The sequence below is a fragment of the Hemiscyllium ocellatum genome, chromosome 37 (genome assembly GCF_020745735.1).
Source record: "Hemiscyllium ocellatum isolate sHemOce1 chromosome 37, sHemOce1.pat.X.cur, whole genome shotgun sequence".
Taxonomy (NCBI): domain Eukaryota; kingdom Metazoa; phylum Chordata; class Chondrichthyes; order Orectolobiformes; family Hemiscylliidae; genus Hemiscyllium; species Hemiscyllium ocellatum.
Window position 1 is genome coordinate 21291908 of NC_083437.1, and position 27452 is coordinate 21319359.

General features: G+C 42.8%; 2 protein-coding genes across 4 annotated transcripts in view; one reads left to right on the forward strand and one right to left on the reverse strand.

The window, feature by feature from the left end:
- mfap2 (microfibril associated protein 2) overlaps positions 1–14581 on the forward strand; it is a 43112-nt gene extending 28531 nt beyond the window's left edge. The window contains exons 6-8 of the mRNA XM_060852075.1: positions 6865–6952; positions 10554–10627; positions 12064–14581. Coding sequence (XP_060708058.1) covers positions 6865–6952; positions 10554–10627; positions 12064–12167 — 266 coding nt within the window. The 3' untranslated portion in view covers positions 12168–14581. The remainder of the gene's footprint in view (positions 1–6864; positions 6953–10553; positions 10628–12063) is intronic.
- Positions 14582–18467: 3886 nt separating this feature from the next.
- LOC132833604 (rootletin-like) overlaps positions 18468–27452 on the reverse strand; it is a 97175-nt gene continuing 88190 nt past the window's right edge. For all 3 annotated transcript variants that reach the window (XM_060851992.1, XM_060851991.1, XM_060851990.1), the window contains 2 exons: positions 22893–23072; positions 18468–21470 (listed from right to left, as the gene is read on the reverse strand). In XM_060851992.1, the coding sequence (XP_060707975.1) occupies positions 21387–21470; positions 22893–23072 (264 nt within the window). In that variant the 3' untranslated portion in view covers positions 18468–21386. The remainder of the gene's footprint in view (positions 21471–22892; positions 23073–27452) is intronic.

Sequence of the window (27452 nt, forward strand, 5' to 3'; positions counted from 1 at the left end):
ATAACAGTTCTCCATTAAAATTAAATAAGGATATTTAATGTAAGTGATATAGAGAAACTATTCCTGCTTGTAGATGTATCTAGAACAAGTGGCAAAAAATATAAGATAGTCACAACAGATCCAGAAAGAATTTAGGAGGGGTGTTATTACACAGAAAGTGGTGTCACACGAAGAGGGAGATTTTAAATCTCTCGGCATTGATTCACTTACACAGAATTAAAATTCAACCTCCTAGAGTACTTGAAGAACGCTGTGTTGATATATTTAAGGAAAAGCACAGCAGGTCAGGCAGCATCTGAGAAGCAGGAGAGTCGATGTTTCGGGCATAAGCCCTTTATCATGAATGTGGGGGAGGGGGTAAAGAGGCTGAGAGATAAATAGGAGGGTGGAAAGGGGTTAGGTAGATGCAGGAGGGGGGTGATCGTGATAGGTCAAAGAGAGGGTGGAGCGGATGGTGGGAAGCAAGATGGACAGGTAGGACAATTCAAGAGGGTGGTGCCGAGTTGAAGGGAGGGGCGATAAGGAAACTGCTGAAGATGATGTTGATGCTGTGTGGCTGGAAGGTCCCAAGGCAGAAGTTGAGGCATTCTTCCTCCATTTGGGACACACGCACCAAACAACCCCACCATCCTGTGGCCAACCACGTCAACTCTGCCAGGGACATGCATGTCCTGGGCCACCTCCACTGCCAAATCCAAGCCACTTGATTACTTATTTTACTTTCAAGTTTATTCCTAAGGTTTTGTACCCACGCAGACATGGGCAGAATGTACAAACTCCACACAGTCAGTCAGCCGAGGCTGGATTCGAACCCTGGTCTCTGTTGCTGTAAAGCAGTAGTGCTAACTTTTGAGCCACATTCCAGTACAGTCATCTAAAACCTACACTGTTTCTCTGTTCATAAGCAACTGACTGTTGTTTCCATGCATGACATCAAATTACTTTAAAGAGGTTCAAAACTAAAGGATATTAAAACTGTTTTTCATAACTATATTTACATAAATGGACATTCACAACTGTCAAAGCAACATTTGGGAATACAATGAGAAACTGCTTCATAAACATGTGCTTCTAAAAAGGTCTGTAGGCTGCCTCTAATTGAATGTAAAGATCTCACTTAATTTAAGAAATGATTTATGAGGATGTTGCCAGGACTGAAGGGCTTGATCTATAGGGAGAGGCTGAATAGCCTGGGCTATTTTCCCTGGAGTGTCAGATGTTGAGGGATGACCTTATAGAGGTTTACAAAATCATAAGGGGCATGGATAGAGTGAATAGCCAAGGTCTTTTCGCCAGGGTGAGGGAGTCCATAAGTTTAAGGTGAGAGGGGAAAGACTTTAAAGGGATCTAAGAGGCAACGTTTTCACGCAGAGGGTGGTGTGTGTATGAAATTTGCTGCCAGAGGAAGTGGTGGAGGTGGGTACAGTTCCAACATGTAAAAGGTGTCTGGATGGGTATATGAATAGGAAGAGTTTAGAGGGATTTGGGCCTAATGCTGGCAAATGGAACTAGATTAATTTGGGATATCTAGTCCACATGGACGAGTTGAATCGAAGGGTCTGTACAGCTCTATGACCCTATGATTGATATATTCCAGACATCTTGAATATGTGACAGGTCTCCATCCAAGATGGCCATCTAATAATTTCAAAACAGTCCAACTTGGAGCCAATATTCCAGAGTGAGTCAGAACCGTAATATACATCTGGGCAACTTGTAGGAACAACTAGCAGGAACTCATTTTAATTTCTGCTTTTGCTGCATCGAGCTAGGAAGAATTTAGTAAACGATCCAGTTTTTTTTTAAAAAAGGCATCATTATTTTGTCACAATTGGATTTGATCAAACTCACGCAGAGAAAATGATCATTTGACACCATGAACATATGCCATTTGCGTTTTGCTCAGTGGAATAGAGAGATTGATATGTTCTCCAAAAATCTGACAGTTATGAAAAAAAGTGACATCCAGCAGTCATACTGATTAAATAGGACATGTTTGAACACGGTCTGAATACTGTTTTAATTAGTGTTTGCCAAGAATACTTGGACCAATCAATTTAGCCCTCTGGAACTATAATATTTGGACAGCTGCTTTCTATATATTACCCCTTGCTATTAATTTGTATAATTTGGCTTCTCCTCTTTGGACCAGTCCCTCATGTAAGAAAATGCTTTGTTTGGTCCTGGGATTACGAAGTCACACTGGCAATGTCATTCCAGGCACTGCTGTTGGCTTAGCTCTTATCTGATTGGAACCATTATGTACTCCCTCCCAGCTTATCATTCAGAATAACTACTTTGAAGTGCCCAGAGAAGGCACTGTGCATTCTGTCTCATTTTAAGAGGTATTGTCTGTCAAAGTGCCATAACAGAAAGGTCAATGTCAACCCACGTATTGTCCCATAACAGAAAGATTTTGATGATCATCTCCTGTTTCTGGGTTGGACTTGTATTCAGGAGCCACAATTCAAATTGAATTACACTATCAGTTAAGGGAAGTGTGAAATAAATCAGAAATGGTGAAGTAGTTGGCAGTTTAAATGTTCCCTTTGGACCAATGGCATGTTCCAGTTTCTGTATTGAATGACAAGCCAATTGAAGAACTGCACACTCAAATCCATCTTTGCTGACCTCACTCACTGTTCCAGCAGTTCAGTGAGGAGCAATGTGGGAGAGCTGGTACCCACCTGAAGACAGTTACAATTCCCCCGAGCGGCTGGGATCGAGGGAGCTAAAAATGGTGCAGCAACGGATTCACTTTGTAATTCCTGAAGACTTGAGCTATAGGACAAACAGCAACTAGTGGATTTATCAGGAAGAATTTTGTCACAAAGGCAAAGGTGGTTTTGAAGGCAGGCCTGGAGGCAATCTCTCATCATGGGCTGGTATGTCAACCTCTCCTTCTGATTCTACTTTGGCGTATTTTCAGGGATGCAGCCTCTATAGAAGGCAGCAGCTACTTAACTGTGAGCAATAGATAATCAATTTTAAACAAAAACAGAAATTGCTGGAAAAACTCAGGAGGTCTGTTTTTGTTTCTGACTTACAGCATCAGCAGTTCTTTCAGTTTTTATTTAGGTAGTCAATTTGGCTGCTTAATGTGCCGATTTAAAGCACTGCACATTGTTATGGTTCCAGTTGATGTAAGGAGTGGACAAGTTAGGCCTCAGAAAGAAACCTGGTTTGGTAGACTTTTTTAAAATTTCTAAACATTAGGTCAGTTCCACATTACATTCCCAAGAATCTGCCTTGTACCTTTAACACAAAGCAGAAAACATTTAATAAATAAGAAAAGTTTGAATTATATTAAGTTTAAAAGAAATGTTGGAAAGGTTTTATGACAGACATTAGGAGAGGATTCAAATTTACATTATTCCTTCTTTCTTAGCAATTTCCTTTCAAATATTTATCTCTGGGGAAGAGTTACATTATCCCCACGCCAAGGTTTCCCACTCAGCCTGACACAGTTTCCTTCCCACAAAAACTCTGCACATTCATTCAGTGTTTTTTTTCTTTTGGCTGCTATCTCTCCCTGGTGAAAGATTGGATGTTGGCTTGAAAAGCACAGTCAGGTTGAGCTTGAGAGGAAGGGTAAAAAGTGAGGTCTGCAGATGCTGGAGATCAGAGCTGAAAATGTGTTGCTGGTTAAAGTGCATCAGGAAGGGCTTGTGCCCGAAACGTCGAATTTCCTGTTCCTTGGATGCTGCCTGACCTGCTGCGCTTTAACCAGCAACACATTTTCAGCTTGAAAGGAAGGGGGCAGGATTAAGTATGAAAGAAACAGAACTCTTCTTGAACATCTTAGCTTTGATCTCTTTGGTAATGAGCTGGAAAAAATTCTGGTTCATGAATCTATGGGTCACAACTGAGAAGCTAGCTAAGGACAGTTTACCTATTGAAACCTGCTTCTATATTGGAGATAATGTCAGCAAGTGGTAATGCATAGGGAGTAGGAGGTTAACACTACAAGGTTTAGGAGGAGATGTGATGGCTAGGTTTGTGCTAACTGCAATGGGGGCAGCTTACTTAGTCTTAGCACTCTGGAGGTGTAAAGGGGAGAAAAATCAGCCATGGTTTGATTCCTGATCATTGCCCATAACCCAGGTCGGAAGATGGATGCACATCCCAGTCACCGGGTAAAAACTAGTTGTGTTGGCCTGTTGTCTAGAGTCTCACACATATGTGAAGGTCATGACTCAGCAAATCCTTTCATCTTATTTGTTAACATACTCACATGATAGCATTCTAACCTCTGAATCACAGGTTCAGTTCACAAATTTAGGTTGTATTGAGGGAGTGCTGCAATTGTGAGAGCTGCAGTCCTTTGGCTGAGACATTGAGTATGTGGTTCAAGGGTCTTGGCCAATGTTTGACCCAAAAGGAACTCCTGCCTGCATGACATTAACTGCTCTCCAAAATGATTTATTTATTGAAATTAGTTCAACTGGTTGGGGGTGTTCTGCACAATATGAATACAAATCTGTCTCTCTTTCCGAGTGTGAAGAGTTAAATTTTCTGCTACATTTTCTATTCAATTTCATACTGAAGTCCAGCTTGGTGTGGTTACTATTGCAAGATAGTTTGATCCTTTGATTATCTGGACGCTGGCACCAGTTCAGTCACTGCAATTTTATGCCATCATTTATAGTTGCACAGACTATTTCCTTAAATCTGAGTGAACTGTTAGACAAAATCTGTAGTGTGATTAACCTTCAAAATTTGGCCTTTTTTAAAGAGACTTTCACATGGACAACTTTGTTTTATTTAAACTTGATATTTAGATGTTTACAGATATGTTCCTCGACATCAAATCCATTTGACATTTTTCACTTTCATATATTTCTGCTTTCCTTGATCTTTGGCTGAAGTTCCTGAGACTGTAGTCTTTTGCCAAAAGCAATTTCCATGAGTGAGGCCGACAGCAATACATGCCAATGTCATGCAACCATACATCATGGAATGAGACCATTTGACCTGTTGTGGCTGTGCCAGCTCTTTGGAAGAGCTGTCCAATTAGTGCCACTCCCCTGCTTTTCCCCCTTAGCCCTGCAATTTCATTTTCCTATCCAAGAATCTATCCAATTCACTTTTGAAAGTTACTATTAAACATGACTCCGCCACCCTTTCAGGCTGTTCCAGATCATAAACAAGTTGATACATTTAAAAAAAACCTCATCTCTCTGCTGTTCAAATTATCTTAAATCAGTGTCCATTGGTCATCAACCCTCCTGCCAATGAAAACAATCTTCTTATTTATTCCATCAAATTATAATTTTGAATTGCTCAAGGTCAGCCAGATGCTAGTTTTCAGCCAATTTCATTCATACCATGTGATGTCAAGAAATGGCATTGGATATAACAAAGGCTGTGGCCTCTGACAATATACTGGCAGTAGGACTGAAGACCTTTGTTACAGAAATACCTGCTGCTATAGTCAAACTATTGCAGCACAGCTGTAATACTGGCATTTACCCAATGATGTCGAGAATGGCCAGATATATCCTGACCATAAGAAGCAGGACCGCTCCAGACTGGCCAGTTACCACCTTATCAGTCTGTTCTCAGTCATCTGCAAAGTGATGAGGCAGTCATCATCAGTGCCGTCAAGCGACAGTTTAACAGCAACATCCTACTCACCGATTCCAGTTTGGATTCCATCAAGACCAGTCAGCCTATAATCCTCTTCGTTGCTTTATTCCTGAGTTTCATTCACCAGCCCTGTACATCCAAGTCCAGGTCGTCAAAAAGAGAACTGGCCTCAACACTAATCCCCTGGACACATCATTGTAGTCTTCTGTGTAATCTGGAAAAAAAATCCTGTTAACCCTCACCCTCTGATTTCTGCTCCTTAGCTAATTTTGTAGCTATTCAGGTATCGCTCCATTAATCATGTGGCTTCACTTTTGCTAATAATCCTGTTAGTTAATAGTTTATCAAAAGCTTGTTGAAAATCTATGTACATAATATCCACCAGACAAACAACCTCCTCTGTTAATTCCTTAAACAAAGTTAATCAACTTCAACAGCTCCCCTCTCATAGAAAAAGCCAGGCACATTCTGATCCCTCATTCTAGTAGCCATTTTTCATTTATGAATGTGGACAGTCAGTTCGCAAGACTATTTCACTATATGGGCACTATATTCAAGCTCAATCTAGTCCCCATCTGTTAAGCACGTTCATGTTCTGTCAGCAGAGACTGCTGCAGAGTAACCATGTTACCTCAGTTTGTTTTCCCACATGTTTCCACAGTTACTTCAGTTGAGAGGAGCAAACGCAGCCCAGTTCGGGGATAACACTTGTCCATAGAACCGTAGAATGCCTAAAGTGGAAGGAGGCCACTCGGCCAGTCATGTTCACACTGACCCTCCGAAGAGCATCCCCAACCCCCTATCCTATAACCCTGCATTTCCCATGGCCAGTCCACCCCACCTGCATATCTTTGGACTATGGGAAGAAACCGCAGCATCCAGAGGAAAGACATGGGGAATAGATTAGATTCCCTACAGTATAGAAACAGGCCCTTTGGCCTAACAAGTCCACACTAACCCACTCAGACCCATTCCGCCACTCTATATTTACCACTAATGCACCTAACACCATGGGCAGTTTAGCATCTCCAATCCACTTGACCTGAACATCTTTGGATTGTGGGAGGAAACCGGAGCACCCAGAGGAAACCCACGCAGACACGGGGAGAATGTGCAAACTCTACACAGACAGTCACCCGAGGCGGTAATTGAACCTGGCACTGTGAGGCACCAGTGCTAACTCCTGAGACACCATGTGGTGAACCAGTTGAATTTGTTTCTACTACACCCACATCTGACCATTAAAACCATGTTTTCTTTCCCTCTGTCTGTCAGATTGCAGAGAGGAGCAATATCCATGCACCAGACTCTATTCCGTACACAGACCTTGCAAACAATGCCTCAAGAGCCTTTGCTTTTACAGGTAAGCCCACTTGGTCCTCATGATATACCTCTTTCAGAAAGCTTAACTGGTGTCTTACATCTGCCTTCCACTGAAACTTTATAAACTTGCTTATCCTTGATGCTAGTTTGCATCTGCTGTAGATGCCACTTTAGGTGTGACTCCTGCTTGTGAAGACTTACTCATTGCACACCCTCTCAGCATAACCTGTGAGTGGTACAACAACAGCAGCCACTTTGCTTGGATATTGCATCAAAGTGTCAGACTTGGTGTCAGGCCCGATCCGTGCTGTTAAGCTGCTTCTTTAACAGCACGTGAATGTTCAGAGAAACATTTCCGGTCAGATTCACTCTGTGGAGCCTATCTTCGAGGACTGACACAAACATAACGAACATGCCACACATCAGCAAGTTGACCACCTGAATGAAATTCAGTTTCTTCTCCTTCTCCATTTCCAGGAACATGTGTATGTTGTAGCCAAAGGCTTTCTGTCTTAGTGGGGAGGGAGTGGCTACTTTTTTTTTAACCTGGCAGAATGGGAACAGAGGTGAGAGGTGTTAAAACTGGGTGATGTATTGACCCCAGCTGAGACTGCCATGACTGAGAGGTAGGTGTGATTAATCGGTGTGATAATCATTCATTGCAAACTCCAAGTGAGGCTTGTGCCTTGGTGTAAAATCCATTGGAGAAACCCAGGGACCAGGGAGGCTGTATTTTTTGATCTTTGGAATTCAGAAGGAGGAGGAATGCTTCTCCTGGTCTTCACCCCACTCTGTCCTTACACTGATTTGTGCAAAGACTCTTGCCTGGCTTCTCACAGCACATTGCCAGGCACCGTGTCCTGAGTCAGCTACTACCCCAGAGCCAAATAACCCTGACCTACCCCACCTCTGTTGTCATTCCTGCCAGTCTTCGTCTGGAGATAGATCTCAAGTATGAGGTGGAGATTCAATCTCATTCTGTTTTTGTTATCTTCCAGGTACTTGCCCCACCTGGGGCACACTCCCCGACTCCATGCATTAATCCTGCCCTAGTTTATAAATAGCAGGAGAGTCGACGTTTCGGCATGAGCCCTTTTTCAGGAATGAGGAAAGTGTGTCCAGCAGGCGAAGATAAAAGGTAGCGAGGAGGGACTTGGGGGAGGGGCATTGGAAATGCGATAGGTGGAAGGAGGTCAAGGTGAGGGTGATAGGCCGGAGTGGGGTGGAGGCGGAGAGGTCAGGAAGAAGATTACAGGTTAGGAAGGTGGTGCTGAGTTCGAGGGATTAGACTGAGACAAGGTGGGGGGAGGGGAAATGAGGAGACTGGAACCTTGTCTCAGTCTAATCCCTTGAACTCAGCACCACCTTCCTAACCTGCAATCTTCTTCCTGACCTCTCCGCCCCCACCCCCACTCTAGCCTATCACTCTCACCTTGACCTCCTTCCACCTATCGCATTTCTAACGCCTCCCCCCCCGCCCAAGTCCCTCCTCCCTTTTATCTTAGCCTGCTGGACACAATTTCCTCATTCCTGAAGGCTCATGCCCAAAATGTCGACTCTCCTGCTCCTTGGGTGCTGCCTGACCTGCTGTGCTTTTCCAGCAACACATTTTCAGCTCTGATCTCCAGTATCTGCAGTCCTCACTTTCTCCTAGTTTATAAATAGCCCCAATATCTATAAAGAACACGTCAATGACCCAAATCATAGAATCTCTACAGCAGGCTATTTGGCCCACCGACCCTCTGAAGAGCATCCCAACCAGTCCCTGTAACCCTGCATTTCCTATGGCTAACCCAACTAGCTCTAGCCTGCATAGACTTGGACATTATAGGCAATTTATCATAACCAGTCCACCTAACCTGCACATCTTTGGACTGTGGAAGGAAACTGGAGCATCTGGAGGAAACCCACACAGACACGGGGAGAACATGCAAACTCCACACAGATGGTCACCCAGGACTGGAATCGAACACAGGTCCCCTGATGGCATGAGGCAGCAGAGCTAACCACTGAGCCACAATTCATGTTTAGACAATGTCAAAGCCAGCACATAACCTTACACTTTTAAAAAAACCTAGCTTCATAAATAACTGCAGGCTAGTACGTGTGGGGCAGTTGTATGTGAGGTCAAGAACTGCAGGATGAAAGAAATCACACGAGACAAGTCAGAGAATCAGAGATCTTGCCAATCTTAATAACAGTTTTTATTCACATTTTGTATTTGTTTCACCAAACTTAAGTGGCTCAGTGTCACACTTTGTTTTATAAAGCTCCAAAGAAGAATTATAAGACATTGTATTATGTTAAGGGTGCTGCATAATTGTAAGTTATTATTGCTGTTTTGGCCAAGTAGCCAGCAGCTTTTATCTCCTCTATAAAACTGTGCAGCACCCACAAATTTCCCATTGCTCTGTAAGAACTGGTTCTTTGCAATTCCTGCCTTTCTTGACAGGATATTCACTGACCCCAATGTAGAGTCATAGAGATGTCCAACCCATCCATGCTGACCAGATATCCTAATCTAGTCCCATTTTCCAGCAGTTGGCTTATATCTCTCTAAACCCTTCCTATTCATATACCCATCCAGATGCCTTTTAAATGTTGTAATTATTTCAGCCTCCACCACTTCCTTTGGCAGCTCATTTCATGCACACACCACCTTCTGCATGAAAAAGTTACCCCTCAGGTCCCTATTTCCCCTCTCACCTTAAACCTATGCCCTCGAGTTTTGGACTTGCCTACCTGGGGAAAAAAGAGCTTAGCATTTACCCCTATTCAGGTCCCTCATGATTTCACAAATCCTCTATAAGGTCACCCCTCAGCCTCCAACGCTCCAGGGAAGAGCCCTGATCTATTCAGCCTCTCCCTATAGCTTAAACCTGATGTCTGCTAAATAATTTGCCTGGGGCCATGTGCACAGTGAGTCAGGTTTACCTTCTTTGCGTTTCACTCGTTAATGCCTGCCTTTCAGTCATGAGGAGGTCATACAGTGAGCCTACATTTTCAAATCCTTCCTGTGAAACATAGTTAGAGAAACTGTCGCTTAACTGGAAATGGGAGCCTTGCAGCTTTATCCTGTGTGGGTCTGGAAGGATCCTTCAGGTACCTTCACTCTGCCTCAGGCCACACATTGTGATGACAAAGCTTGCATATCATCATTCAATACCAGATCAGAGAGTGACCTCCTGGAAGCATGTTAAATTGGTCCTGGCCCCAACCTGTGTATCAGCTACAGTTCAGTCAGGATCTGATGTGTGTTATGAGTGGAAGAAGGTTCAGAGGTAGAACATAGAACATTAGCACAGTACAGGCCCTTCAGCCCTCGATGTTGCACCTGTGAAACCAATCTGAAGCCCATCTAACCTACACTGTTCCATTATCATCCATATGTTTATCCAGTGACCATTTAAATGCCCTTGGTTTAAAGTTGGCAGGTCTACTACTCTTGCAAGCAGCGCGTTCCACACCTTTACTACTCCCCTGTGTAAAGAACCTACTTTTGACATCGGTCCTATATCTATCATCCGGATTAAATGGAATCCGGAAATAGAGGCTGCGTGGTACAATAAATGTCAATGGTAGAAGCATTCTACAGCTTCTGTTGAATTTTGCACCCAACATTTACATTGCCTGCTTTGCAGCCTTCGCAGGATCTATGTGGTTAACAAGGAAGTCTGTGTCCGCACGGTCTGCGCCCATGAGGAGCTACTGAGAGGTGAGTGTGAGGCCTCAGAACCACAATGGAATAAGGAGCTATGGCATATTGGCAGGCAGATAGATACATACCACTTTGGGGAGTTGTAGATTCCTCTCAAGACTGCACTGGTCATCCGGACATTGGTTCGAGAGGTCTGGAGTCAGTGCTGGTTATTTTCAGAATATATGCTGGAGCATTAGCCTTCAACCCAGTGCTGCTGCTCTTAAGAGTCAGTATTTGGAGAGTCAGAGGTATGAAGTTCAATGACACTTGTTTTTCTCACTGTGCTGCAGTCACAGTTAGAAGGTGCAGTTCTGTTCAGTGTTCAAGTGTTAGTGTAGGGAGTGTGGTGCTGAAAAAGCACAGCAAATTAGGCAGCATCCGAGGAACAGGAGAATCAATGTTTCGGGCATAAGCCCTTCATCAGAAAACAAGATGTCCAAAATGTTGATTCTCCTGCTTCACAGATGCTACCTGACCTGCTGTGCTTTTCCAGCGCCACAGAGTTGACTCTGATCGCCAGCATCTACATTCCTCACTTTCTCCTAGTTCCTGTGTTAATGCATGGCACAGATCTTCTTCGGGACATCTTTTTTTTTCTGACTCATTCGTGGGAGGAGGGCAACGCTGGCTAGGCCCAGCATTTATTGCCCATCCCAGCGACGAGCACATTGCTGTGTGTCTGCAATCACAGAATAGGCCAGACCAAGTAAGGATGGCAGTTTCCTTCCTGAAATGACATTAGTGAACCAGATGTTTTTTTCCCCAACAATCAACAATCATCATTCGATTCTTAATTTCAGATTTTAAAAAAAAATTATTGATTTAAATTTCACCATAGCAGGTTTTGAACCTGGGCACACTACCTAGGCCTCTGGGTTAATAGTCTAGCAATAATACCACTAGGCCATCACCTACCCTTAATGACACAGAAGTTAAGCTGGAGCAGAGGGTGATACTTCTGCATGAGGAGCTATGTGGCTTTGGAGGATACAGTAGCAAGTGGGATGGATGGGGCAGTTGGTTCATTTAGGGATTTTTTTTAGAGGCTGAAGAACTACAAATTGTTGAAAATGTTGTTTGATTTAGAAATTGTGGATACAAACTCAATAGACTGTTAGTGGCCGGAGGAAGATGTCTGCCAGAGAGTTTTCTCCAGTTTCGCTAATGTTGGCAACATTCAGGGATGGTGTGATACTTCCAGGGCAAGTGTTGAGTACTTGGGAGGCTGAAAGAGGTAGCTTGAAATTGTGCACGTTATCTCCAACAATGTTCGTCTCAATCTATGTACAGCTGAAAGAGAGGGGCACGTCCCACATGCGAGCATACAGCTTTTCATAAAGAAACAAATCAATTTACTGATTGCACACTGCGGGATCATATTCCCTTATAGAGAATGTTCAATCCATAGCCCTTTGCTCCTGCTGTTTTTACCTTCTCCTTTTCTCTTGCAGCTGACCTGTGCCGAGACAAATATTCCAAGTGTGGGGTCATGGCCAACAGTGGACTGTGTGGTCAGATGGCTTCATCATGTGACAAGAGCTGTGGCTCCTGCTGAAAAGGATAAACAAACCGAGAACGGGCCACGCGTGGAGCCTTGGTCCAGGAGATAAAGGCATCTCCATATATATCAATAATATTACATTAAGTAATTTAGAGGGATCATTTTCATATTTCTGTAACTCTGATGGTGCTGGGGTATTTTTCATATTATCCTCAAGATAACATCCATTCTTCATGGTGCACATTACGTTATAGTTATTTCTGTTTGGGGAAGGGACCACATTGATGCAGGTTACACATAAAGCCTCGAGAATTCAGTCATTCCAGTTTTTCACCCTGTGGCCATGGCAAGTCATGAACCAAACTCTTGTTGGTGCATGGTGCTCGCCTGCGAGAAGATTAGGGGACAGAGAGTCCCTCACACAGAATTTACTCTCTGTCTCCTATCTCTCTTCACATTGAGATTTTATAGGTTTCATTCCTATTAGCTATTGCTGATCTGCCTTTCATACTTTGTGGCTGTCCAGAGTTACAGAAGTTTTGTTTTGACTTTTGTGAAAAACAAACTAGAAAGTGTAAGATGTCTGCAGTTGGCAATGAAGCAAGTGGCAAAACCCACCCTGTAGCTGGATTCCGAAGGCAGCCTGAGTGACTCATAGAGCAGCAATCAAACTCTGAGTGAGTCACTCCTGACACGCTTCACCTTCGGAGGGGCAATTTGAACTTCATTCTGTTCCTGAACTCTCGGCTGATCGCACACCACCCATACTGTCAGGTCAAAGTCAGGAACCAGTGTGTGTGAACACATCCCAAATTGACTTAAACTCAGTCTCTACTGATCTCATGTAGCAGTTGGGTGGAAGAGTTGACATAAAAGCGATGTGTGAGATTGATAAACAAGTTCTTTTTAGATCCCTGTGTCAAAATTTTAAATGGTGTCTTGTTTTAAAATAAGAAATGGCAAAACATAGTATGAATGGGTTATGCAGTTTCTGCTGCTTTTCAGGCAATTTCTAGAACTTTCTGATTATCCCCCACCCCAGGTGCTAGTTAACCTCCTCCAGCTCATCCTTGCACTGAATGGAGCATGAAGTTTCCTTGCGTAGTCTGGCTACCATTAGTGACTCATTTCCCTGCCCTTGCACATACCATTCTGTGTTTTAAAAAAGTTATCATAATTAGTGTAGATAAATACTGTGTCATTGTCAGTGGTGCATACATTGGGGTGGGGCCACTCATTCTTTGAGCTACTATGGTCACCACATCAAGAATTAGGCCATTGGCACAGAACTGTAAGCTTTTCCTATAGAGTCACAACAAGTTCCAGAGAATATGGCTGAGAATGCGAAGGAAGGCTGTAACACAGACCCAACCTTTAAAATCAATCTCTTTATGAAGACACAATGAAGGCTGGAAATGGAACAGACCATTTGGTCTATCGAGCCCCCTTCAGTCCATCGGGGCCATTTCTTCCAGAGAACCTGAAGAATCTGTGCTATCAATGACCCAACCCTGTCCACTTAACATTTCACACTCCATGTATAACTTACGTCTTTGTTAACTCACCCCACTCTCTTGGCCTTCTGAGGATAAATTCTGTGTATATACTCCCAGACAAAACACTAAAATATCTATCCAACATCATGTCCACATCTTCACACTGGTCTCCTGCCTCTAAATCCATTGAAATAAACTGATAATCTCAATCTGTGCATATCCCTATTACATGTAGCCCCATTGAATTAGGTATTTATTAGACCCCATGTTTGAATGGTGACAGCTCCAATATTCATTTCATTGGAAAGGAGAGGATTAGGGATGAAGATATATTGTTAAGTAATGCAAAATTTGTGTTGTCAGTAAGTGTAATTGGCACATTCTCCATGTCACAATAGACAGTGCTGCTATGTGTAACAGCTCTAAAACCACCTCCCCCCCAAAAAAACATGTCTGGGTATTAAGAGGCATATTATGTGCATCTTAAGATAAGTATTTGAGAGACAATGTGCTCTAAAGGGTTCAATGGATGTTCACATGCAACTTTGCGCTTATGTCTATGCAATTATTAGAATTCAATTGGATTCCCACTCATACTAACAGTCACTAAGCAACCTTGTGGTACACCCCTGGGCATACACCCAGACTTGTAGCACACTCCCTGAGATTAACACAACTGGACTCACTCCTGCTATATTTTTTTTTCAACCTTTGCTATTACTGCACAAACTTATTACATCGTCCTGTGTAGCTGTGTTTCAGACACATTAATCCTTTTCTGGTTTAAATGGTGCGATTTCAATTCAGGGATTTATATCTGTCATACTTACAGCTTGGACATGAGTCTGCAATATGAGCAATGGAATGCTTCACATACTTATTTGATCTACATTTGTTTGTCAATCAGCAAAACAGTTTCAAATGTATCTGTTAAGCATTTATATATTAATATGAAATGTTTCTGTTCCAAAACCCGATCACTGGACTAGCACATTAATCACTTGGTCACACTGAGACTTCAGGAGGTTGGCATATCCCTATGTCAAGTGTGAACACCAAACGTTTACTGTCAGCTGAAGCTATCCCCTCTGTAACTCTCCTCAAGGAAGACAGCACTGTAACAGTCTAGACTCAGCAATTTCTTGGGTGTAACAGCAGCTGAGCTAAAACTGGATTCAGAGACTTGTTTGAGGAGTTCTGGATATCTTCAGTTTATCAAACTTGACTTTGTATTGCATCTTTTTTTGTTGAAGTGGTTATAGATAATGGTGCTTTAACATCCCTCAACATACCGAGGGAATTACATTCAGACAAAGTTTAAAGATACAAAAAGGTCTGTCATCCTACAGTGTCCCCTCGTCCTCCGTTATCCTGCAGTGTGTTCTGCTTTGTGTTGACATTAATTCATTAGTGGCCATATTCCACGCTGCAGCCAACAGCAGTTCTTGTGATAAGCGAGGATTTGTGTGCAGGACATGTTTTGAAACTGGGAACCAGTGGCCCTTAAGTTGTAATATGGCATTTTGATGGAGTGAAACAAAAACAGAAATTGTTGGAAAAGCTCAGCAGGTCTGGCAGCACCTGTGCAGAGAAATCAGAGTTAACGCTTCAGGTCTGGTGACAGGTCTGAGGGTCACCAGACCTGAAACATTAACTCTGATTTCTCTGCACAGATACTGCCGGTCCTGCTGAGCTTTTCCAGCAATTTCTGTTTTGGTTTCTGATTTGTAGCATCTGCAGTTTTTTTGGTTTTTACTTGTTTATTGCATTTTCTCTTGATACTCCAGTTTCTTCCCAGGACATAATGAGGGGTTTGAGTAATGATATCAGCCATATTTAAACAGAATTAACTGGAAGTAAAGCAGAAACAAGGCTTAAATACAGGGGCCTAAGGGTTGCATCAGCTGTAGGTTCCATGGTAGAATCCTAGGTCCATTCTATTTGGACTGTGTGTTCTTTGATACAGGATAGCTTAGGACAACGATCTCAAACTGGCAATTCAAGCTCTTGCCCAGTATTTGGGATACCAAATGTTAGTTTAAAAGTTCATGGTTGGAGAAAATAGAAAGGAAAATGAGCACAGTGACCATGTCCAGCTGCTGGATATCCACAGCATATTTTTCAGATTTACAGGTTATTGGGTGCGTTACTGACATCTAAGGGTCACATTGTTATGCCGCCCAATTTTGCCAGACCATAACCTATGCAAAGTTCATGAAAGTAATCCACACTAACTGGACTTATGCTGAAAAAGGAAACATTTGCAGGACCTTAGTGAATGGACAGAGGACTGTAGTCTATTGGGCAGCTCCTTCAACGAACTGGTGAAAGCAGGATGGGCCAAACAGCCTCCTTTCGTACAGTCTGGATTTTTGACTCCAAAATTAGCTAGATCCATTGTTGGAGCCAGTTCAACAGTTAATGACTAGGTAACAATAAGAAGGAAGTGGGAAGCCTCTCCCATCCAATAGCTCAGTTGTCATCTATCATACCCCAGTGTGCAGCTGAGGTATGCTGCCCAGGAAGATTCTTAATTCCACGTCCAGTCTGTTAAGTTAGCCGATCTCAGCCTGGGTATTGGTAATAGAGGGCTGCAATTGGTCCCTGGATTAGTGAAGTTCAGACTGCTAACTGCTATCTCTGTGGCTCCATAGATGATGCTCATTTTGGGATACCAGGGGTGGGGGGGTTAGATTGTTCCTTGCTGTGGTGGAATATCTACTAATGCTTATAATGCAGTCTGGTAAATGAAGAATGGTCAGTTTTGGGGTGACATTTTGAGGACAGCCAGTGGCTATGGATCTGTAACCCAGCACATTAGTGTCTTAAGGAAAGGAGGGGTCAACATTTGGAGGGAAACTGAAATATAAAAGAAAAGCAAAAATGCTGCTTCATCTCTTCTCAAATCTGTCTGCAGTAAGGTAGAAAAACAAAACTTGAGATGTACTTGCTCTGACCTCCTTCATTTAAATGTTCTTGAAGTACCAATAGGAGAAGGTGCCGCAGTATGTGCAACTGAGTGAGAAATTTCTGTGTAATCTGATTCATTCTATAACTGATATATCCTGTTTTTGTACAAAAATAAAGTCACTTAAATAACACAGTCTTTCTTTAAGTTTGCCTTTCATATTATTACATACTAGATTAACAATTTGGCTGTGTTCGGTCTGACTGTCTCTCTCCCACTGAGATATAGTGGGAATCTACAATCTGTATCTGGGTATTCTCAGTGTTAAGTATTCTGAAAGGTGATGTACCATGGAGGCCAGACATTAGGACAGGCAGTTTTGAGTAACCATTATACAGAACAGAGGGTTCCGAACTGTGAGTAACAACCCTGAGACAGGTCACAAGACCAGGTTGTCTGGGTCATCGGCTCTGAGGGAGCAGTGAAAACCCTGAAACTGAGTGAATTTTGAATGTGCAAGGCACCTTTAAGCGCTTGACTTTTTTCTGCCAGTGGGGCATGTCCTAATTATTTTCCTTGAGGCTTGATTGTTACTACAACCACAGTCTGTAATAATATGCATCTTCACTTTTTACAGGGCAAATCCAACAGTTTTAATCCTTATGTCCCACCCACTCAATGTCTCTAAATCACCCTCCACAATTTTTACTCTAAAATCAAATGAAATCGAAATTATTAAAACAGGGCCACAGTGGGATAAAATGTGGGAGCCACTTCCACTGGGTAGGAGTTCTACAGTAACCAAACTTGGTTCCAAAGTAATATTTCAAACCAGAGCATGGCATACACTTTCTACAGGAACTAGATTGCTACTAAAAATGAAATAAAGAATAAAAACCTCTTTAAAGCATTCAGTAGGAATTAACACTCACCATTTATTTTCTACATCTTTGTTCACAGCAGTTGTACCCAACGCCTCTCCAACTTACCCCTCAGTGCAATAATAAAACAAGTTGAGTAGAAAAATAACACTCAGGAACATCAATCAGGTGACCAGGTACAGTTAGTGGATCCAAGGAATGGGACAGTGGTTAAAGCGGTAACACACCTACAACAGTAGCCACTTCACACACTCAAACAGAACATAAACACATTGTAGATGTAGTGAACATTTTGGGACAACTAGGTTGGAAGAGTTTTCATCTTTGATCTGGTGTTTTGGCAAAATGTGCTGAATGAAAGTAAATGCGCAACAATGAGGGAATGGCTGTGTTTGCAGTTGTCAGCCCTTGGTGGAATCCAGTCAGGTTGTTGGTGCCAGCATTTTTCAAGTTGCTTCCTGGGGATCATTGCTCTCTGAAAACAATAGTCACAATTTTCTTGTACGCTATGGCACTGGATATTTCTGTTCCTTGGGGCTCACATCACCAGACAGACATCTTTCAGCCTAGCACTGGTCATCTGACTGCTGTACATCACTCATGCATCCTGGCCAGAGTGGTCCAAATTATCTCAGTTGGGACCTCTCAAGGTTCGATAGCAAGAATCCCTTGTGAGGTTCCAGAACCGCACCATGAAACCTTCACATGGTTCTGGACCTCGAGAAAGTGTAAAACATTCTTCAGCATCTGTCACAATCAATAATAAGTCAACAGTTTACAAAATGGAAGCTGCAACACATCTTTCCTTAGCATACGGGACAAGAAACCAGAATCGGTTCTCTTGGGGCCATTTCAAGTTGATACTGAATCTATCAGCACTTACTACTCGGAAACATCAGAAAAGACTAGAAAACAGTGCACTGTTTAAAAGAAGAAAGAACACAGCAAAAATATAGTTTAAGCACAGTTTGTACTGATTTCTTCTTTAGATTATAAACAAAACATCTTTTGCAATTTTAAATCTATTTTTAAAAATATATACATAAGAAATTATAAAACATTAACTGCATATGAAAATCTATTAATCCAGACAGAAGTAGAATGGACCTGGACAGAGACATTTAGATCCAGAATGCTCTGATAAAGTGTCTACATTTCACTGTCTATACCATACCAAAGGTATGTCAGACAATGGAGCTGGTGCATTTAGAATTTCAATGCTTAACGTTAATTTCACAATACATTGATATTAATATACATCTCCAACATTCAGTTTTGGTTAATGGTTCACTCTGGAAAATGGTCTAAACACTGACTTGCAAAAATACATCCAGATGCTTGCAAGGAGATGAACATTAGCTGCCCCCAACAACTAGTTTGGTCTTGTCAACTATTTGTTATTTCAATACCTTAGAATACATTTGTTTTATGGTCACATGGTCAAAGAGAAGCTGCTACAAAAAATCCTTGATAATTCTAGAAAAATAATGTGTTTTGAAGAATAGGCAATCTATTAAACTAAACATACCCACAAACCCAATTTGTTACATGGACCCTAAGTTACAACAAAGAAAAAGAGGAACTAATAGCACACAAATACAGGTGGACCTTAGTGGGTCATTTGTGCACTGTCAGTGTCTCTGAATACAGAGAGACTGTATCCTGGATGTCAGTGTGTAATCCACCACCGTATGCAATAGAGCGACAAAACATCTATGAAGGTCCCAGATTTGAACATGGATTGGTGCTGAATTGACTGATCTTAGTTAAAGCAGTGACGAGAGAGATCAGCCAGAATCCCTGCTCCTGACTTTATCCATCAGCTCCCTTGGCTCATGTGCATTTGTGTGGCTTTTAGGCCAGGCTCAGTTTTGATGTCCTTCTCCTTCCTCCAACAGTCATATGTAGAGTCACTGGGGCAAATTACAAAAGGTCAGTCAGAGAAACAGCCTCCCCTTAACTCAAGGACATAATTGGTTTATCACATTATCACTTGGTTTAAGTTGTATTATCAGAGATTAGGATCAAAATTGGGAACGTTAGTCGGAATGATTCGTTACTGCATTTATCACTGACAGCTTCCGGGAAGCTCTGAAATCACATCAACAATCTGTCCTATCAACAAAATTCTACCGTTATTGTTTTTTAAAAATCTCAAGTTCTTTAAAAAGAATATTTTATTCCAGAATATACTATTCTCTCCTGCTAATCTAGAGCGGGATTTACCAGCATTCATTTGATCTAGCACCATAGTAATCCGTACCTAAAATACAAACACAATTTATACAAATCACTCAAAAATAGTCGATGCTACTGGAGAATCTAACAGTGCATATTCCAGGGACTGGAAGCATTGGATTAAAATACTAAAACTAGGAGGAGAGAAATGTTTAAAAAAAATCTAAAATCATCCTCTCCATATCCCTCAATATACATTGAATAGCCATTGACAAAAATTAACATTTTGCTGCAAATTGTCACCACTTTCATCCCATGGCAATTGTTTTGAAGTGTAGAGGCATTTTCCCCAAATTCAGGCCAACATCCATCTCTTACCTAACATCACTACAGACTGGTTATTGTCACCATGCTGTTTGCGGGATCTTGCTATACACAAATTGGGGTTGCCACCTCTCCTATATTATAATGGTGATTACATTTCAATGGTACATTGGCTGTAAAGCATATTGAGATAACCTGAGTAATAAAAGGTGCTACAAAAATGCAAATCTTTCTTCCTTGCTTTCATTGATGCTGATTTTCTGAAGCCTCTCACTCTCCCTCCACTCAGTACCCAACACTGAGTCCTGCCAGACTCGACTAAGCTGCTGTGTTAAATCAAAAATACCAGTTCCACCAGCTTGCCATCTGTCGAGTTTGTTAAGATTGGCTCCTGCTGCCAATCCACACAAATCAGTAGCAGGGAGTGAGGGGGTCAAGTCGTGATGCATTCTTCACAGCTGTTGAAAATGATTTAAAAACCTTAATAATAATGTCGCTCCTCGATGCTACCCCAAAATAAAGACATGGAAGTCCCATATTAAAAATATAGATTTGGATGATTAGCAAACAACAGGAAATCAGCAACTCGAACCTCGTGCTAAGATCCTGTTGATGCTGAAGGGCTCCACAGCAGGGAAACTGGGAACTGGTGAAAACCCAGGACCCAGGCTGAGGGTGAGTGAGTCTGGAAGCCCAGGCACCAGTGCCCTCAAATCACATAAAAAAGTAAAAGTGCTGATAGCCACAGAGCACAATAAGACCCAAAGGAAAAGGGAGTCATTTCTAGCTAACTTAATTCAGAAGGATGGAGGGGTTTAGATTTTATTTTAACTTATAGCAGGGTGTGCTAATTCTGAGGCTCTGTGACTCATATAGACAACCACTCAGAGAAGGAATGATTAGGAGTTAAAAATCTCATTTCAGCGTCTTTCATCCTCCTGAACCTGAAAATTGTTTTATAGATGTGTTGCCATTTTGTTATTAAAATGGGAAGAAGAGCAGACACTGAACAAAACTAGGCCACTAAATATTTAATTCAAATAGAGTCATAGTCATACAGCACAGAAACAGACCCTTCGGTCCAACTTGTCCATGCTGACCAGATGTTCTAAAATAAACTATTCTCACTCGACTGGCCCAGACTATGGAGTGTCAAAAGGCAAACTACTTTGACCACTTCACCAAACATAATGACCAGTCAGAGTGGGCTTCATAAGGAAAGTGATGGCAACTTGCATGTGGGATAGGAAAGCAATGTTAACAAGTGAAGAAGCCAGCCCTGTAGCAATGTCAAGGTCACTGCTGGGGAGTCCACTGAACATGGAGTCAGCTGTTGAGGTGTCGATTTGGACCAGATGTTACTGGGGTGAAGGATAGGGTCCATGCCTCTACTGTCAGTAGAAGTATGTGGTGTGTGCTGTGATTGATCAAGGGAATGTAAAGTGATATTCTGCCACGTGGATGCTGCGAAGTACCAACGACGGAATTAGTTCCCAGACAGAACGGAGGGGGAATACTGAGGTTGGCGTCTCCGGAGTTCCTGTTGCAGTTGGTCCTTCAAGGTCGAAACCTGCAGCACATAACAAACGATGACACCGAGTGAAACCACAGGACAGCTCTTTCAAAGACCAACTGGGGACACATTCAGAGTCAAGACATGATAGCCATAGGAATGCCTGGCTATGCAGAGAGATTTGCTGAGATAAAACACAACCAGAGTGCAGTGAGAATGAAGGAAGTTTGCTGTAGCCAATAAATATTCCCCCTCCCACAAGACAAACCATGCTATTAAACAACATCTTAATTACTAGCCATCTGGTAAATCATGCACTCCCAACTCTATCCCCTCTCCATCCTGGACATATTCACACCTCTGTAACGATTCACAGATTGCCAGATTAGATTAGATTCCCCTATAAGTGTGGAAACAGTTCCTTCGGCCCAACAAGTCCACATTGACTCTCTGAAGAATAACCCAACCTGAGCCATTTCCCTCTGACTGTGGGAGGAAATCGGAACACCCGGAGGAAACCCACGCAGACACGGGGAGAATGTCTGTGTGGAGTTGCACAGTCACCTGAGGCTGGAATCGAACCTTGGAACCAATTTGTTCTAGTCTCTATATTTGACTCCTTATCAACTTAGCCTTCATGAGGCCAAAGCATTATAGATTTTGCCAGAAATAAAGATGCTTGACAAAAAGCAGAGATGAAAACTTTTGACAGATCTATTCTTAAAATTTATGTAGAGGTTTTAAATGATAATTATCTGAGGTACAATTTATCATGATCGTAAAGCAGCTTTATTTAAATACTGTATACGCAACCTACAATGTTATCTAAGTAAAAAACTGAAAGGACTGCGGATGCTGGAAATCAGAAACAGAAATTGCTGGAAAATCTCAGCAGGTCTGGCAGCAGAAATCAGAAGTTAGATTTCAGGTCCAGTGTTGTGCTGAGATGGTACACCGTATTGATGTCGTATTCTATCCTGAACTGATAAACGATAGTACACCCTGAGGGAGCACACACTTCTAACAGACACTATCTCCAGGTAATTTGTCAGCAATAGGATAAAATTCTATGAAACAGTTTTCCATTGTTGATAGAAATCAGGCTCATCCCAATGCTATTTATGGAGAAGTACTGACTTACAAAAAAAAGTACAGACTGATGTATATAACCAGCTGGTTCTAGCCTGGTCTCTGCTCAGTTAGCTATTCAGGAACTACTGAATCAACTGTTTCTGGGTTAGAGGTCACCATAAAGTGAGCTTCTCCTAATCTTGATGCAGTTGTTCCTGGTGAGAGTGTAGGCTATGACCAGGACCAGGTTGGTCTGTGATCTCAGCATGGTAAACAGTCACTATCTAGGTTTATTCATACAGAATGGCGACTTGACACAGATGCCAGAATGTGCTGCATCTATTGAATCTGACCCTAGTATGATTCACTGTTTTCACAGAGAGGAGGAGAGAAACATGCTTTGGTTACCTGTTCTTCCAGTCCTTTCACGCGCTGCCGATGAGCACGTTCCCGTGCCTCCAGCGTCCTCTCGGTCTGTAACTGAGTCACACGCAGTCGCTCGGTCTCCTTCTGGAGCTCCTGACGGTGGCGGGCAGCAGCTTCAATCAAACTCTGAGAGTGAGACTGCTCCATGTCTGAAAGCTGGGCCTGACAAGGGAACAGCAAAAGTCAGGGAAGGCTGGGGAGGAGAACGCAGCCAGGGAGAGGGGGTGAAAAGACCTCCTCTCACTGAAGGGCTCAACCACTGCATGTAAAACGACAAGCTCCAAGCAAATCCCAGCTCTGAATCTGACCAGGTGAAAAATACAGGTGATGTTTTACATGGAGCTTCTTGGGGTCTCAGCATGACTGGGAGAACATGCAGATCTGTACAACTGTCCATTTCAGCTCTCGGTAACATGAAAATCACAACTCTGTCATTGCTGCTCTTTGAGCTCCAGAATCAGGAAAAAGCCAAAATTAACAATGATTCATGACAGACCTCGGGCTCAGGCAGAGTGAGGAGGGTGAGGCTGCTGGCTGTTCCAGGAAGAGCTATATCCTTGAGCTGCAAATTAACTACCACCAGCACAAAACACTGCTGTAATCTTTACCCCCATCACTCTCACCCTACAGAATGGGGAGGGTACAATATTTGTGCATGGAAACGTCAAACATTTACTAGAACAGTTTGTGTTATAAATTGTACGGGAGTATTTGATGAGAGTATGGGTAAGGCTGGGTACTAATGGAACTGGGCACTAGCAAGGGTTAGGTTCTAGCAGATTCCAATACGTCTCCACCTGCTGAAGGTGTGACCCTGGGGAGCTGGTTCTGCTGTCATGCCATCAACTAGAACAAGGTTTGAAAATGACTTGTCCAAAAGCCAAGCAACATGACCCTCCACAGAGACCTGAACATTTCCATTTTATTTTCTTTGGATTCTTCCCCACCCAGGTCTCGGTCAGGATTAGCAGGGACCTGGATGTTCCCTGTCCTGTTTATTATGGACTCTCCACCTTGCCTTGTAAAAGGTAAGAAAGATTCCTTAGAGAGCTAGCTGTGGAAGAGATGAAAATGATGATGCTGGTTTTTCACTTCCCTGAGTCTGTAAGGGAAACTGTGTAAGACTCAATTCTAGTGCTCTGCCAGTCGAAGTACCCCAGTCTCGAGAAGGTTGCAGTTGGGGTCACACTGATGAGGGATGGAGTTGGGGGGAGTTGCCAGCAATGACGTGACCGCAACACCAACGCTACCCCTCTATACATTGTGAGGGGAGGTCTGCCAAGCCAGAAGGTACCACAAAGGCTTCTCCCAAACCGACCCCATTGAAATAACTAGACACTGAAAGGATTAGGTCATACGCAGAGACACAAAAACCTGATGGTGACAATGAATACCAAATCTGTACATAATAATCTGATTTTACACTGAATGCAGATTAACTGTTTAGAATTGAACGCCCAGAAGTTTGGCCCGTCAGTGACTAAACACCCAGATTGTTTATGTTGTGACTTGTGCAAATTTGACAGAATCCACCAACACCTATAAATACATCCCCATGAGCCTGACCTTTGGGCATTAGGATTGAGAAATTCTCTCTTTTTCATTCATTCATGGGATGTGGGCAAGGCCCAGCATTAACTGGTTATTAACTGGCCCTTGGGAAGGTGGTGGTGAACCACCTTGGCAAACCACTGTAGCCTTTTCGAAGGTACATCAGAATTTAAACATTCTGATCCACTGATGAAGAAGGAAAAGCAACATACTGGGAGGTCAGGGTGACATACGACTTGGAGAGGAACCTGTGAGAGATGGTGCTTTCAAGGCCTTGTCTTTCTCGGTGTAGGGGTTGCAGGCTTTTGCCATACTTAATGCACTGCTGGCATGACAAGAGCATCAGCACAAAGGGAAGCCATGTTTGAGACATTACCACTGTCAGGACAAGTCTGATTCAAACATGACAGCTACACTCACCAGACTGGATAAAATCTTCCTCCTAATATTCTGTAATTCCATCTTCAAGGATCAGCAGAAAGTGGGAAAAGAAAAACTCACTATCTCACATGTGACATGTTTCTCAATCATACCCTTGCAGTTCACCACCGACAGAGAAACAGACCTTTCATTCATCAGCCACTCACTTACATATTAAACGCTATAAGAAACTTAAGGTACCAAGATACAGCAAAACGCCCAAGTCTCACCCATTTCTGAAGATGTCTTATCATAATGTCAAACTCAGTTCTCTACCAGAGACATATCCAATCATCTCTTACACCCAATACATCGCTCACATCAAAGTCCTTCCTTGGCAATTTATCCAATGGTTGGGGAGTAAGGGAAGGAGGGGGTAGTACCTCTCACACAGGGATCTCGGCACACTCTTTGAAGTGATTTGTTCACCATTGGTCTTCCCCTTCCCCCGGCTCTCATCTCTGGTGCAAAGTCATCATTGACCTGTGAGAACAGCCACAACCTATAAACTACCTTGACAGGGCAAACCAGGCGAGGGTAACTGCTGGGTCTCCTACTGTCTGCTCAGGACTCATTCCTGCAGACAGGGCAGTTGTGGCCAATCTAAGGTCTAACAACCTGGAAACTGAGTTAGCACCATGCTGCAGAACGGGCAGAACTCAATAAGACACTGAAGGCATCCTTATCATTCCCTGCATCCAGAGTAATCTCCAGCCATCTAGACTCATCTTGGCACTGGACCAGGAATGGAGTGGACGAAAGTGTGAGGCTGATGATGTGCAACTCTCCTGCACTATAATCCAAATCACACACAAGTCATCATTTATCATCGATCATCCACATCTTGTGGCAATGGGCGAGTGACATAGACAGCAGGTAGCTGCAGCCTGAACCTACACACAGGCAACTCAAGGTCAATTTTCACCAGAAGGACCTCTGCTGCCTGTGTGTCTGAGTAGCCCTTCTCAGGGCCACACTACAACACCTTCATTGTATGAAGGGGTTCTGTAAGGGTGCCCTAAACATTGTCCGCTTCAGTTCCCTGGCCAGCATAGCATGGTCATAAATCAATCTCAAAAAGGAAGGCAGAGATTGCACCATTGACACATGGAATTCGCCTGCCCTCATGAGAATGACATAGCCAACTGAGCTGAGAGGAGAATTGCTCTTGTGAGTGAAAATCTGGCTAGGGACAACATCCAGATTGCTGTTCTCAGCAAGGCCAGTCCACCCTGACAGTACAGGTTTGCTCTCGCTGAAGATGTGTGCAGAGTGTGAACTCTTACTCACCATTTTCTGCATCTCCACTTAAGTCTAGACCTCATCCCTGTGCTGTGCGGGGCTATCAAATCAGCTATCTTCACCAAGTACCGTACCCATGAAGATGCCCTCAACCATGATCTTGGGTTCACGTCTCGCTTCATGTAACCCCACTATTCTGTTCTGAATCTGTAAAATTTTCCTTACCATTCTGTTTGACACCATCACCTTGATAACTTGTTATGAGCTTTCTACCTTAATTTGTCTGTACGGTCGGTTTTGGATTATGTAATACATTGGTTAGACCCTCGGCATGAGACTTTTTTACCTATCATGTTATTCCAACCATTTGGTTTGTCTCCATCACCATCTTATTTTTCATTTTTGGTAATTATCTCTCTGCCTCAATTAATTGGATTATAGATCATCCCTTCACTTATTATTCAGCTGTTGATACTTTATCCACACTGTCTGATACTTTTGATCACCTGCAAAGACTTGTTATTCAGTGTGTCAGCACTCCATTCACACTGCTGTACATCTCTATGACTCTATTTGTATTATCTTTTGATCTCTCTGCCTATAAATTCTGTGCCTGTGTGCTTCCCTTCACTTCACCTGATGAAGGGACTGTGCTTCAAAAGCTTGTGATTTCAAATGAACCTGTTGGACTATAACCTAGTGTCGTGTGAATTCTGACCATGTTCACCCCAGTCCAGCATCGGCACCTCCTCATCATGATCACCACGTAGGCACAAGTAGGGTGTGTGTAACACAGCCTTTGGCTGGGAAAGCTTCTAGCAGGATTTTATTTCTAAAATCAAGACAAGATTGTGAAAACTCAATATGCCCTTAAAACATTTGTCATCTTTTGCACCAGATTGGCTGATTTGGGCAAACAGTGTGGAGAGGAGCAGCTCCACCTAGTGAAAGATCCAGGGCATGGGTCTTTATCTGGGAGAGAGAAAGGAGAGAAACAGCCTCATGGTTCCAGAGCCAGGAACTGATTACTGTAAGACAGAGTCAATGACACAATACAATTTGAAAGCAGCCCTCACGGTCCAGTTTAAAAGACTGGACTGCAATAGGAGTTGAATGATCAGAAATATATATGGAGTCTGCTAGACATTGAGATATTGAGATGCAGGACCAGCAACAACCCCACAGACAAAAGCAGACAGCTACCATAACAAAGCACAGGCACCTCATTCTGAGAATAGTCTGGCTCATGGAAGAATCCATTTAAATTAACTGTGATTCAGTCATTGCTCACTTTGTACAGGAGGCTTCAGCTTGTTGAATTTCAAAGCT